Raw genomic sequence first — 14447 nt, 5'->3', positions numbered from 1 at the left:
AAAAGTTTTAGACAGCAAAAAATAAACAAATAAATGATGTGCGCGCACGCATAGTGATCTCTATGGAAAGCCATCTGGGACAAACGCGGTGTGCCGCTTTAGAGCGAGTCAGAATCTCATGGGACAGAAAAGGTAAGCACGTCATTTTGAAATGCCTTGCTGGAAATGTGTAGTGATTTTTTTTTTTTTTTTTTTTTTTAATTTTTTTTTTCTAGATTTTATATATTATATATTTTTTGTTGCGACTATATAGAATGTAATAAACGAGAACCAAAACAATTTTGTTTTTTTCCCCTTCATTTTACAGCGACATTTCCACATTTTGTTTTATTTGAAGTGTTTAAAGTTATATTTCAGTTTGTTTGCTTGTTCAGCTACAAAAAGGAACAAGTAAACCTCATGTTACTAGTTTATGAAAACGGGTCTATGGCCACTGTTTACTGTGAAGAAACTGCAATGGCAAGGAATGAAAAAAAAGAAATGGATAAAATGCCGTGTCAACGTTATGTATGCCAAGCAAACATCACTATTATAGCACATTTATTTAAAAGAAATAAAAATAAATAAATAAATTATATATATATATATATATATATATATATATATCTATATATATATATAGATATATATATATATATAGATATAGATATATATATATATATATATATATATATATATATATATATATATATATATACACACATACACATGATGGACATTCTTTTTAATCACTCGATCATTCATCCTTGACCATGACACGCTTGAGTGACTATGACTGAAACATATGCACTTAATCACCTAATTAGTGAGACAGTTGATTGGACGGACACTGGATATGGAGTGATTTCAGCTGTTGAATTGCAAGCTTGAATAAAAGCAATAAAGAAAATCACAGAAAAAAAACAATATGCTACGTCTGTCAAGAGAGCAGCGCTTTTGTGTAATCGGCATGTTCTAGGCTGGACTAGCAGCGTACTGTGGCTTGTCGTCTTGGGTGCTCACAGCCAGCAATTTCAAACCTGGCGAGACGGTATAACCAGACACGCTCTGTCAATGACAGGCCACGAACTGGGAGACCAAGAGTCACAACACCTGCCCAAGATTGACATTTTGCAGCATCTTTGTCAATGTGTTAATCAGCACAATAAAGTCACTGCACCTGCTCTAAAACAGTGTGTCATTTTTCAATCACATCTAGTGAATTTTATCCAAATATAAGTGATACATTTCTTTTGATGCTCAGTGTACTATTTGTTTTGGGAATAAACAAAATGTTTAGCTTGAACTTCTATTTGGCATCCTTTGTTTTGTAGTTAATTCACTGGGGTAAAGTAAGGCCTACACAACTTCTTTACTCCTGGGATATTTTTCTGTTTTAACGTGTTACATAGTGGAATGTCTTGCTGTAAAATAAAGGCACACACATAGGGGCTATACTGCTATGCTGTCTCTGCCTGCATTCAGAACAATATAATGGCTTTTATTACTTTTTGAAAAACTAACGAATATCTGAACGAATATTTAAATTGAGTGAATATCCGAACATGAAAATCCTGTGTTTGTCCCAACACTAAGTAATACAAGTGTTAATTTTTTTTAATTTAAGACTAGCTTATTATGCCAAACAAATATTTAAACTTTGATACATTTGTGGCACATCAATTAAGATATGGATTTTAGTATTGAAGACCTGTTTTTAACACATCAGTATTTCAGTTCATCGACTCACAAAACACTATGGATGAAACTTTAACTCCTGCTTTTTTCTATACTGTTGGAAGTAATGGTCGAGAAGTTTAATTGAAATTGAATTACGTTTAATCAGTCATATACAGGCTTTTCAAAAGCATGGATTAAAGTTTCTTGAATAAGGTCTCATGCAATGTATTTGTTTTCCTGAGAGGGGCAAATTGCTTAGATATTTTTTTTCAAACCATTCTTGTGTGCATGTGGAGTGTCATTTCTGATTGGACCTTTCTGTTCCAGACCCAGTCAGTTAGTAGCACGCTACAGAAACACAAATCCTCCTCCTCATTTACACCCTTTATCGATCCACGGCTGCTGCAGATTTCTCCATCCAGTGGAATGACTCTAACGTCTGTGGGTAAGTACTGCTTAAGAGCACTTCCTATAGTAGGAGGGCGTAGCCTGTATAGAGAATATACATTTATTAAGAGAGTATCTGACAGCTTGCAACAATATGTTCATATCATCCAGTCAGTAATTTTTAGAGCTTTTGAATTCTATAGGTCAACATGTAAAAGCTATAAACGTTTAAGATAATACATAGACAATATATGAAACCCTGCTGTGAATGGATACTGCCTTAATATTTTGCTACATCTGTATACAGAAATTCCTTATGAGTTCTGCTCCCTGAGCATAAGTAAGTATGTCTTTTGGAAGCACACCATTAACGATGACATTTTCCATCGCCAAGTTATTAAAACTATATTATAAATACAACACAGAACTGACACTGAGTGGGTTTATAACCATAGCAGGGTATGTGTATGTTTACTTAATGCCAAAAGTGTTGCATGACCTAGGATTTTACAATTTGAGACAAAAAAAAAAAAATAGATAGCAAGTTTCATTTGACTATGAAGCAAAATTAGTTCATTCTGTAGGGTGATGCAAAACTTTTGACCAGAGCTGTAGTTTATACGGTACCACATTATAAAGTGCAAGGAATGAATGTCGGAAGCTGATTTCACACAGTCTTGAAATGGAAGTTCATAGGCATACTTCAGTTCCCTGGTATATAATTTAGGCTTGCTACTTTTCGATATCAATCGACATAAAGCTTGTTAAATGTCGAGTTTGACTGAAATAAATGTATATACGATAAACATTGGTAAAACCACTCGCTATTTATTTTAATTAATCATTTAGTTTTTATACTTGCTGGCTTCCTGTCTCCATTCCGCTCTGAATGGCTGGGGGTCGCTGTCAGTCATCTCAGTGTTCTGTTAGTACTGTCGTTTCATCCTGTTCTGACAGATCTCGTTGACTGAAGCAGTGATAGAATGCTCTCATTTTCCAGCTACAGCACCTGTCATTCAAAGTGCCTACTTTGAAATTTGCGGGTTAAGGTGTACGGAAGCTTTTGGTTTAGGTATACAATGACAGTTACTAGTTTGATTTGAAAATGGGGCGCAAAAGAAAAACATTTAATGAATATTGTCCACAATACCCTGGCCGACGGCTGAAGTCTCCGCGGCAGGACGAAGCGGGCCTGTCTGCCTTGTCTTCCAGTGACTGAGTTCAGCAGTGCTAAAGCAGGAGAGGGGGAGCTCAGACTCCAAATAATGAGTGTAAGTTCTGTTCGCCAAAGGGGATTCACTAAATGAGACGTATTTCAATGGCAAGTTTTTCTTTTTTTTTTTAAAGCATGAAGGTCGATTTCACCCATTCTCTGCATGAATTTAAAAATAACAATTAAAAAAACAGTAAATTCTTTCTAAAAAACGTCTATTAATCGTCGATTTGGCAAACAAAAATCAAATAGTAGCAAGCCTATATATATAGTGGTGTAATGCATTGAATACCTTGCATGTATGGGGTTTATTGAACTGTACTGCATCATCACTTGTAGGATAGAGTCTTATAAAATATAGCTTATATAAACACACACACACACCCAAATGATGTGTGTTTTATTCCACAGTAGGATTTGAACCTATAAGGCCGGATGCTCTTAGACAGGATCCTACAAGGAAGGGGTCAGTGGTTAACGTGAATCCAACCAACACTCGACCTCAGAGTGACACCCCAGAAATCCGCAAATACAAGAAAAGGTTCAACTCGGAGATCCTGTGTGCTGCATTATGGGGTATTTTTTTATTTATTTTTTTGGTCAACATTTCAATTAAAAGATGGCAATCTGATATTTACAGGGCCTCTGTGTATACATAACAGACGATGAGCTGCTGAAAGGAGAAGCCCAGACAACCCTGTGAGAGGCAGCATCTAACAAAGTGAAAGCATGAATTGACATTTACTGCTCCAGTTGGAGAATTGAGTTATTTTTCTTTGTATTTCCTTCCTTGTCCTGCAGAGGGCTCCAACAGTCCAACTTTCATAACTACTTTGATTGTGACACAAATGTCAGCCTTGACAATAATTTACTTATTTATTTTTTGGGGGTAGTAAATGCTTTCCTTTGGTGGAAGTTGGCCCTGTTTCTGTAGGGGAACACATCTCTGCTGCATTCACTTCCCTTGATATACTACTGGGTCCTTGCCACCAACACAGAACTTATCGAAATAAAAAAAATAATTGTCAAGGCTGACATTTGTGTCACCAATCAGACCAGTAATGAATGTAACTTTCTTTTGTTCTCAGGTGTCAATCTGTTAGTAGGTACTGAAAGTGGCCTGATGCTGCTGGACAGGAGTGGGCAGGGGAAAGTGTATCCATTGATTGGCAGGAGGCGCTTTCAGCAGATGGACGTGCTTGAAGGCTTGAATGTCCTGGTGACAATATCAGGTACGCTTATAAAAGTATGCATAATCCATGTAATATGAATCAATTGGAAATTTGTCAAGTAACTTTTTTTAATAAGAGTTTAAAAAATCCTTCATATTTCCAGGACTTGGTTTACTGTTTGGAAGAGTCTACTGTAGCATCTCCTGTTGTAGCAATTTCATTATGAGAGGTGGTGAATGGGACATTTTGCAAGCAAGAATGACACTGCCTTTTTTTCAGCTCAGTCATATTGATGATTAATTTTGAAAGTGGTATTACACTTTATGTAATCTAAACTTTGATCATAAGTTATTATAGTATGGTTATTTGAGAATAGGGAAGAGTAAAATGTGTATGTACTGTATTTTGAACTGCGAGCTAGAGAGAAACTGGCAATACCAGGCACTACACCTTTAAATAAATGAGGGGTGATGGTTTGTGGTCTTTGTTTTAACACTAGAATCGGCGAGATTTCGGACTACATACAACCGGTGCACCCGCAAAATGTGAGGCTCCATTTTAAAACGGCTTTGATATGAAAATGAAAAACAATCTGATACAACTTTTATTTATTTATGAACAGCATACATAACATTTTCAGAGCAGAAACACTGTATTTACATTGAAAATTAAACTTTCTTATTTTTCTCAAATATACAAACATGAAAAACTGAAATAAAATACTTTACACAATAAACGTCTGCATATATAAAATTATAAAACATAAATAACTAGTTATAAAAATAGCATAAAACAAAAATCTACCTTTAATTGGTCCAATGTTACCAAATTGAATCAGCGTTTTGTTTTTGACCCTTGGCTCCAGAAGTGAAGGCTAGTACCGTCTATTAGCCCACTCTACAACTTTGCTAATGTTTTATATAACCAAAGAACACATGAAGTGCTTTCTGGCAGGGCCGTTGAGAGAAATGTGGTGCCTGTTTTTTTTTTTTAATGTAAACACAAATATGAAATGTTGACCTGTTTGACATCCTGACATTTATACTTATTACTTTGTTTTATAATTTACAAATTCAATGTATATCACTTTGATTAGTGTGCGATTGTTGATCCCTAATTATGCTCTACAACATTTAAAAACTAAACTGTTGTGGTTCTTTCAGAATGGCTTGGGTCCCTGCTCGCTCTGCAGCTTCTGATACACTGGCTGCAAAGGCCAGAGCAGCAAGTCTGCCGCACCAAGAGGGGCCAGTCAGACTTGAATGGGCATCCCTTATTCCTATGCTATGTCTTCCTGAGACGTAGCATTAACCAATCATTGGCTTTGAGCGATTTTGATAGGTGGTTATGTCCACGGGTTCCAGTTGGCAAAGTTGCTGTCAATCGGGTCTGTAGAAGGCTTGCAATTTATTATTTTGCCAACCACATTATCAAAAGAAAAGTACAGTTGTTGCACCCCCCCCCCCCCTTGTCAGTGCTGCTTTCTGGGGATACAATGTGTCTTAACAGCATCTATTCAATTCTTCAATTGTGGCAGCAAGTGTTCATGTCACATTTATTTATATTTTTTCCTAGGCAAGAAGAACAAACTGCGAGTGTATTACCTTTCCTGGTTACGGAACAAGATTTTGCATAATGATCCTGAAGTAGAAAAGAAGCAGGGTTGGACAACAGTTGGCGATTTGGAAGGCTGTGTGCACTATAATGTTGGTATGTCCTATTCATACATGTTCTTTCTCTGTTTGTATGCAAGATTAATCTAATATCCTAAGTTTTATGGCGATGAGACTGGAAGTTATCTTAATAGCCAATTTAATTAAGTCACTTTAAAACTATACGTGGCTATTTTTATTATTATTATTATTATTTATTTCTTAGCAGACGCCCTTATCCAGGGCGACTTACAATCGCAAGCAAATACAAATACATTCAAGTGTTACAATATAAGTCATACAATAAGAACAAGAAATACAATAATTCTCAAGTGTGACAAACCACAATTCAATAATACAGCAGATAATAGTGAAAGTTACATCAGGATATGATTAAGTAGTGATAGTTACATCAGGATATGATTAAGTACAAAATACTACAGATTAAACACTTGGGAGATTACAATATTCTGAGGTACAGGATTAAATGCAGTAAAATAGGGGGCAGATAAGAGCAAAATAAAGCATATTTAAATGAAGGGTGGAAGTGTCCCAGGATACAACAGAGGAGTTCTACAGGTGCTGTTTGAAGAGGTGAGTCTTAAGGAGGCGCCGGAATGTGGTCAGGGACTGGGCAGTCCTGACATCTGTAGGAAGGTCGTTCCACCACTGCGGAGCAAGGGTGGAGAAGGAGCGGGCTCGGGAGGCAGGGGAGCGTAGCGGAGGTAGAGCCAGTCTTCTAGTGCAGGCGGAGCGGAGAGATCGAGTGGGGGTGTAGGGAGAGATGAGGGTCTGGAGGTAGCTGGGTGAGGTAGCTTTTAATGAGTTTGCGAGTGCCCTTTGTTAAAGTTTTTTGTTTTGTTTTGTTTTTATGAAAAGACTGAAGGGCGTGGCACCTGGAGAGCTTGCACAAGGAGGTTAGGCAAGTGAAGGCTCCCCAGGTGTAATTTAGTTGATTCTAAGGGTGGGTTGAATTTCAGCAGGGATTAATTTGGCCTGCATCTGCATGTATCCCTGCTGGATCCCTTTAAATTCTGAAAAATGAATTGTTCCAATTGTTTTACGTGTTTAGATTTTGGCTATTTTGATGATCAGTTACTGGAACAACGCAAATTTAATCTTGCTGTTTTGACCCTCTTCCCTGCTGTAGCACTATGTAATTTGAAGCACAAATGTAAAACAGGCCTTATTTTTTCACCAAGTCAAGAAAAACAATCATCTTGTCACCAGTAAGAACTGCTCAGCCCATACTTTTTCAGAAAACTTACAAAGGCATTAATTCTGAATCTTGACTCCCAAACTGAAAAAATAATCTTTAATAGCTGTATTGTGTTCCTCAGTTAATGAAAAGATGCATTAGTGTTTTTAATATCTTGTTATTTACTGCAGTGGGAATTGTAAGACTCTGCTCCTTTCAAAGCGTGGGGGGGAAAAAAACATGGCAGGATAGGGTCTCTTTGAAATGCAAAAACCTGCCCATGGAAATGCTCCAAGAATCATCTGTTATTTTTTTGGCCACGTGAACGATGTAGAACAGTAGTACAAAGCGTACAGAATCAATTAGTCAAGTACAACAGCAAACGAAACAAGGGCTGTAACCAGGTAATAGTCTGAGACTTTTCATGCCTTTCACCTGCTCCATCCCAAGTGAAACGAGTTGGGTAGCCTCTGCATATTCCCCAGTAGATCTAACTCCACGTTGCACTACCACAACAATTTAGCACACTTGTCAGTCTCTGCTTGAGAGGGGCCCTTGACAGAAAAGCATGGGGTGTTCATGTCAGCATTGAGGTGAGATGTAGCCAGTCCTTAGCCTTTCATGAGTACTATTCAAAAGCAATTAACAATTTTAAACAATACATTGTGTTCTGCTTACCCACATTGAGTCAACTGACCAGACAGGCATCACAGCTGTACAAGCATTGATGGACTGAATGGCCGCCTCCTTGCTTTGAACTTTTATTATGTGTTAATTAATGGCATGCCTTTCTTTTCTTTACAGTAAAATATGAGCGAATCAAGTTCTTAGTGATTGCTTTGAAGAATTCTGTGGAAGTCTATGCATGGGCCCCAAAGCCATACCACAAATTTATGGCCTTTAAGGTAAGGAGCAAAATCAATCATTTTCTAGTTACCTACAAGTTCTTTAACCCAATATGTGTCTGGTGGTGGTGTTGTTGAACAGTAGTTAGTTTGCAGTGTATTTTCTTACCTTTATTTTATTTACTAACCTTGCTGTCTTCATAACTGTATATTCGTACAAAAAGTGTTCTATCTTTTCAACTTCGGTATTGCAGTATATTCCAATAACCTTGTTTATCATTATATACAATACTATGTGCCTCTTGGTCTCATAGTGTGGTTTAGGTTTTACAGCATGTGGTGATGTGATGGCTGAGATCAGGATGACATTTTTTTTGGGGGGTGGGGGGAGGGGCGGCGGCTCAATGTTATTTCAGTGTTATTGCAGATATTAACATTAATTTTGTCCCTTGTAGTCTTTTGGAGAATTGATACACAGACCGCTGTTGGTGGATCTGACGGTTGAAGAAGGGCAGAGATTAAAAGTGATCTATGGCTCCAGTGCTGGCTTCCATGCTGTCGATGTGGACTCGGGGACGGTTTATGACATCTACCTGCCAACACATGTGAGAAGCATTTGTTTGTAGTCTTGTGCTACTAAGGAGTAGATTAGTCATTTGTTATTTCCTTTCACTTAACGTTTTCTGATTTGCAATGTGTGTTTTTTTGTTTTTTTTCAGATCCAGAGTAGCATTCAGCCACATGCTATCATCATCCTGCCCAACACTGATGGAATTGAACTGCTGGTGTGTTACGAGGATGAAGGAGTCTATGTGAACACTTATGGAAGGATCACCAAAGATGTGGTTCTGCAGTGGGGAGAGATGCCAACCTCTGTTGGTATGTAGATAGCGTTGAACCACTATATTATACCTTTCAGCCGCTATAAAACACAGGAGTCAAGAAGGAAGATAAAGGAATATGTACTGAAATTGCTTTGAATGAAAATGTGTGCGTTTGCTCTTGGAGTAGTATTTTGTGGTAGACAAGCTATTTTGACCTGCTGATTTAAAAAATCTGTGTTACTATATACAGACGTGCTCAAATTTGTTGGTACCCTTACAGCTCATTGAAATAATGCTTCATTCCTCCTGAAAAGTGATTAAATTAAAAACTGTTTTATCATGTATAATTGCATGCCTTTGGTATGTCATAGAATAAAGCAAAGAAGCTGTGAAAAGAGATGAATTATTGCTTATTCTACAAAGATATTCTAAAATGGCCTGGACACATTTGTTGGTACCCCTTAGAAAAGATAATAAATAATTGGATTATAGTGATATTTCAAACTAATTAGTTTCTTTAATTAGTATCACACATGTCTCCAATCTTGTAATCAGTCATTCAGCCTATTTAAATGGAGAAAAGTAGTCACTGTGCTGTTTGGTGTCATTGTGTGCACCACACTGAACATGGACCAGAGAAAGCAAAGGAGAGAGTTGTCTGAGGAGATAAGAAAGAAAATAATAGACAAGCATGGTAAATGTAAAGGCTACAAGACCATCTCCAAGCAGCTTGATGTTCCTGTGACAACAGTTGCAAATATTATTAAGAAGTTTAAGGTCCATGGAACTGTAGCCAACCTCCCAGGGCGTGGCCGCAAGAGGAAAATCAACCCCAGATTGAACAGAAGGATAGTGCGAATGGTAGAAAAAGAACCAAGGATAACTGACAAAGAGATACAAGCTGAACTCCAAGGTGAAGGTACATCAGTTTCTGATCGCACCATCCATCGCTTTTTGAGCGAAAGTGGGCTCCATGGAAGAAGGCCCAGGAGGACTCCACTTTTGAAAGAAAAACATAAAAAAGCCAGACTGAAATTTGCTAAAATGCATATTGACAAGCCACAATCCTTCTGGGAGAATGTCCTTTGGACAGATGAGTCAAATCTGGAGCTTTTTGGCAAGTCACATCAGCTCTATGTTCACAGACGAAAAAATGAAGCTTTCAAAGAAAAGAACACCATACCTACAGTGAAACATGGAGGAGGCTCGGTTATGTTTTGGGGCTGCTTTGCTGCGCCTGGCACAGGGTGCCTTGAATCTGTGCAGGGCACAATGAAATCTCAAGACTATCAAGGCATTCTGGAGCGAAACGTACTGCCGTGTCAGAAAGCTCTGTCTCAGTCGCAGGTCATGGGTCCTCCAACAGCGTAATGACCCAAAACACACAGCTAAAAGCACCCAAGAATGGATAAGAACAAAACATTGGACTATTCTGAAGTGGCCTTCTATGAGTCCTGATCTGAATCCTATCGAACATCTATGGAAAGAGCTGAAACTTGCAGTCTGGAGAAGGCACCCATCAAACCTGAGACAGCTGGAGCAGTTTGCTCAGGAAGAGTGGGCCAAACTAGGTGCAGAAGTCTCATTGAGAGCTACAGAAAACGTTTGAATGCAGTGATTGCCTCTAAAGGTTGTGCAACAAAATATTAGGTTAGCGGTCCCATCATTTTTGTCCATGCCATTTTCATTTGTTTTATTATTTACAATATTATGTTGAATAAAAAATCAAAAGCAAAGTCTGATTTCTATTAAATATGGAATAAACAATGATGGATGCCAATTACTTTTGTCAGTTTCAAGTTATTTCAGAGAAAATTGTGCATTCTTCGTTTTTTGTGGAGGGGTACCAACAAATTTGAGCACGTCTGTATCTATCTATCTATCTATCGATCGATCGATCGGATGTCAAGTCTCAAGGTTTACCCGTGAAACTCGTTTTTTTCCAATTTTGAGTCTCACAGCCGTGCAATGGATTCTCACGTTTGTGCATAAGTTTGTTATTGTTTGCGAGGCTGCAAAACCCTTTATACATGATGCAGCGGTAAATCCAATACAACTGTCCAAGTGTATTATTTCATTTTGGGGGAGTGGTCACCATGAAGAGGTGTACATTATCATTCTATATTCCTATAGCTGCTACGCAAAATCCCCTTTTACTCCAAAGATAGAATTGCCTTTTTGTCACAAACTGACGGTTTGTCTGCGCAAGCCTTCTATGTTTCTGTACACAACACGTTATTACTTGGATAGAGTTGAAGGAGAGACTGTCAGACTGTCACTGTTCACACAGAAATAAGAGAAATGGACAGATGAGAATTTAATTATTAAAGTCAAAAAATATAATGTTCTTTATGATGTCAGTATTGGAAATTGATGATATGTCTATCTCTTTATTTCACCTTAAGTCAGTGACTGGGAGCACCACACACTGGTTTTGTATTTCTGTAAAATGACGCTGCTTTGTTTTAATGTTCACAAATAATAATCAAATTCACACACTAACTGAGAATTTATTTTATTTAAACCTGAAAATCAATAAGTATTATATTAAACTAATTTTCTCAGTATAAGAAATGTGTAGATATATTCTTTTTGAATAATTTGTTAAACCAGATCACATGTAAACATTTTTTAGTGTGTGGTGTACCCAGACTATATTTTGTGTTTATTTAGTTTTTCGTCTCCACAAAAGGAGCAAAAGCAGACAGTATTTTCTTTTCATGACTAGATACAGATGTGTTTTTTATGTATTCGTGTTGTTTGCTTTGCTCCCGGTGTGCATAGCCCTTAAGTGTTTTTCCTTTTGCAGCATACATCCGATCCAATCAGATCATGGGCTGGGGAGAGAAGGCCATTGAGATTCGTTCAGTAGAGACCGGCCACTTGGATGGCGTTTTCATGCACAAACGGGCGCAAAGGCTAAAGTTTCTCTGTGAAAGGAATGACAAGGTTTGTGCTTTCTGATATTTAAAATAAATAAATAAATAAATAAATAAATAAAAAATTACATTATCAGGGTTGTCCCCAGGCATTTTCAGCCAGGCGGGCTGCCCAGCAAAGTGGCTGTCGCCACCCAGCTGAAAAAACCTGATCCGCCGTCTTGCAGATGCTACTGTACCTTGAACAATAAGGATTGATTGTGCTTCTAGCAGACTAGATCACTTGCACTTTACTGCATGAAAAAAAATCTTGGAACCACATGACAGCTGTGTTATGTCTTGACACACATTTAACCAATCAGAGAGTTGAAGAGGCGGGTTTTCTGTGTTAAGCACTTGGAGGCTAAAACGTTAAATGACTGCTAAAAAAAAATAACCAATTATTTTCAAAATAAAAATAGTGACAATGAATGCAGGGGGTCAAAATAAGCCAGCAATCGGTGCAATCCACCTCCTAATACTATATTTGCACCGGCTACTTTATTAAAAAAAAATTAAGATTATTTTTGGGTATTATCATTGTCATTTTTTGTCGTATTATTGTACTGTAAGGTGATATATAGTACATCATTGCTATACATAAGCACCAAAAAAACTAACAAGTAAAAATAAAAGCATATTCCTTTTGTTGTGATATCGTAACAATATGTACCCAGGTGGTTGTGAGGTATTGGGGGTTCACATATAGAGGCTGTACGCCTTTAAGTAGAAAGGCGTGATGGGATATCAGCTGAACATTGTCAGCTGACATACAAATGCTTAAGTGCAGTGGTGCTGGATTTCTACACTCCAGTTTTGTTGGTGAAACATGCACTTTAAGAAATGATAAGATTAACTGTTTAGTTTTAGATTGAGTTTGTTAAAAGACAATTTAGGTTTAATATTAAGTGAAGCAGCCAAATGGGATGGAAGTTCTTAGTGGACCCTAAATTTTATGATAGCTGGTGGGACCTGATCTTTAGATCGGATTTGAAATATGTGCGATGCCAAGCCCTGAATGAGTATATGCCATTGACATCCACACAGAAGGAGCAAAGGAGTAGGAGGAGAGAAATAGGGGACTTGTACATAAAGGTTTATTTTACTATTTTTGTAGCTTGAAACACAAGACACATAACTACCACGCCTGATAAATACTTACGCATATTTAATGACCATAGCATGATAGTTTAGACTTGAGCGTATACAGAGTTCATATCCAGCGAAGAGGACATCGGGTGGCTCGGGGTACCTCGTGGGTACCTCACGTCTCTCTTTCATTCAGACTAGTATTGGAGACTTGTCGATCGAGAAGTCCTGGAGGATCAAGCCTACAGTATTGCATTGTATTATTTTGTTCTGTTATGTTTTGTTTTGAACTTCAGTTTTGCACCATGCAGTTTGCATATGAAAGTGTGATCTGTACTGTTTTGCTTTGAGTGCTCTTTTTGGTTCCAGAATTAAACATGTATATATTGAATAAACCAAACTAATATCTGAAGCAAAGGACTGTGCATTTCTTTCATCAAGAAACAACCACTCGCATTCAAAAAATGTATAACAGCAAAAAACAAAGACGTGCATTAACAAAATGCTCTGAAAACTTACCATAAAGAAAACAATTTAAATGAAGCAATAAGCTCAATAATTAAGCTAAAAAGGAAGTGAAAAGGTGACCTTTTTTTAGTGAACTCCAATAAACCTACGTTATCTTTCCCCAGTCAAATCGTAGAGTGCCTAAATAAGCATGGTAAATTGACCATAATAAACAGTAATGAAAAAGAAAATATAGAACAAAGAAGCGCAACCAGATATAGTCAACGAAAAACAACACATTATTCAAATTATTTGTCGTATTATATATTTAAGGCAAGGCAAGTTTATTTTTCCATTAAGTGATCCCGGCTATAATGTTCTGCCATCCGGCTGTACAGAATTCCTGGGGAGAACCCTGATTATGATTAAAATGACTGATTGTTCATGAGATTCAAGTGTATATATTGTACCCCAAATACTATCTGAATGGCTTTAAAGTATTTGGATATTCATGATCTATTTTGATAAAACAAGAGGGATTGTACTGTGTGTACAATTTCCTTTTGTTCCCAGTATGTGGCAGCAAATAGGACTAAGCACTGGCTGTACAAGAAATGTATTTATTGGAGGTGTTGCCATTGGAAGGTGTGTTTTTTTTTTTTTGTTTGTTTGTTTTGTTTTAAAACATTTAGAAATCTCTGGTCTCACTCACTAAAAGCAAACTGCAGTAGACCCTCACAGTTAACACATTGGAAATTGGAGAGTGTACATGCGTCTGATAAAATTGGTTCAACATTTTAAAGATGTATTGTATAAGCTTTATAAATAGTCTACACTTTGAGCTGAGAATCTTTTCTAGTGTCTTTTATACAGCAGACAGGAGCCCTGTTTCTAGTTTAAAGTGGCGTGTTCAATTAACTGAAGGGTTTGTAACTTTGAGGTTCATTGTAGAATGCTAAACATGTCCAACATTCTAATTTGTCCGATTATCGGAGTAGTAAATGCCAGTAAATAAATTAACAAAATACACAACAGGACTTCCC

At 37.3% G+C, this 14447-nt stretch overlaps 1 protein-coding gene across 8 annotated transcripts in view; it reads left to right on the top strand.

The window, feature by feature from the left end:
- Positions 1-14447, top strand: part of LOC117406910 (mitogen-activated protein kinase kinase kinase kinase 4) — a 135589-nt gene that overhangs the window by 117963 nt on the left and 3179 nt on the right. For 5 of the 8 annotated variants that reach the window (XM_034011310.3, XM_034011308.3, XM_059028788.1 and 2 more), the window contains 8 exons: positions 1987-2104; positions 3671-3835; positions 4348-4491; positions 6007-6141; positions 8086-8186; positions 8582-8731; positions 8846-9005; positions 11760-11899. In XM_034011310.3, the coding sequence (XP_033867201.1) occupies positions 1987-2104; positions 3671-3835; positions 4348-4491; positions 6007-6141; positions 8086-8186; positions 8582-8731; positions 8846-9005; positions 11760-11899 (1113 nt within the window). The remainder of the gene's footprint in view (positions 1-1986; positions 2105-3670; positions 3836-4347; positions 4492-6006; positions 6142-8085; positions 8187-8581; positions 8732-8845; positions 9006-11759; positions 11900-14447) is intronic. The other 3 variants (XM_059028789.1, XM_034011311.3, XM_059028786.1) reach the window with 1 other exon arrangement.

This window comes from Acipenser ruthenus, chromosome 8 (genome assembly GCF_902713425.1).
Source record: "Acipenser ruthenus chromosome 8, fAciRut3.2 maternal haplotype, whole genome shotgun sequence".
NCBI lineage: Eukaryota > Metazoa > Chordata > Actinopteri > Acipenseriformes > Acipenseridae > Acipenser > Acipenser ruthenus.
The sequence above is the reverse complement of the archived record's forward strand: the minus strand, read 5'-3'. Positions and strand labels throughout refer to the sequence as shown.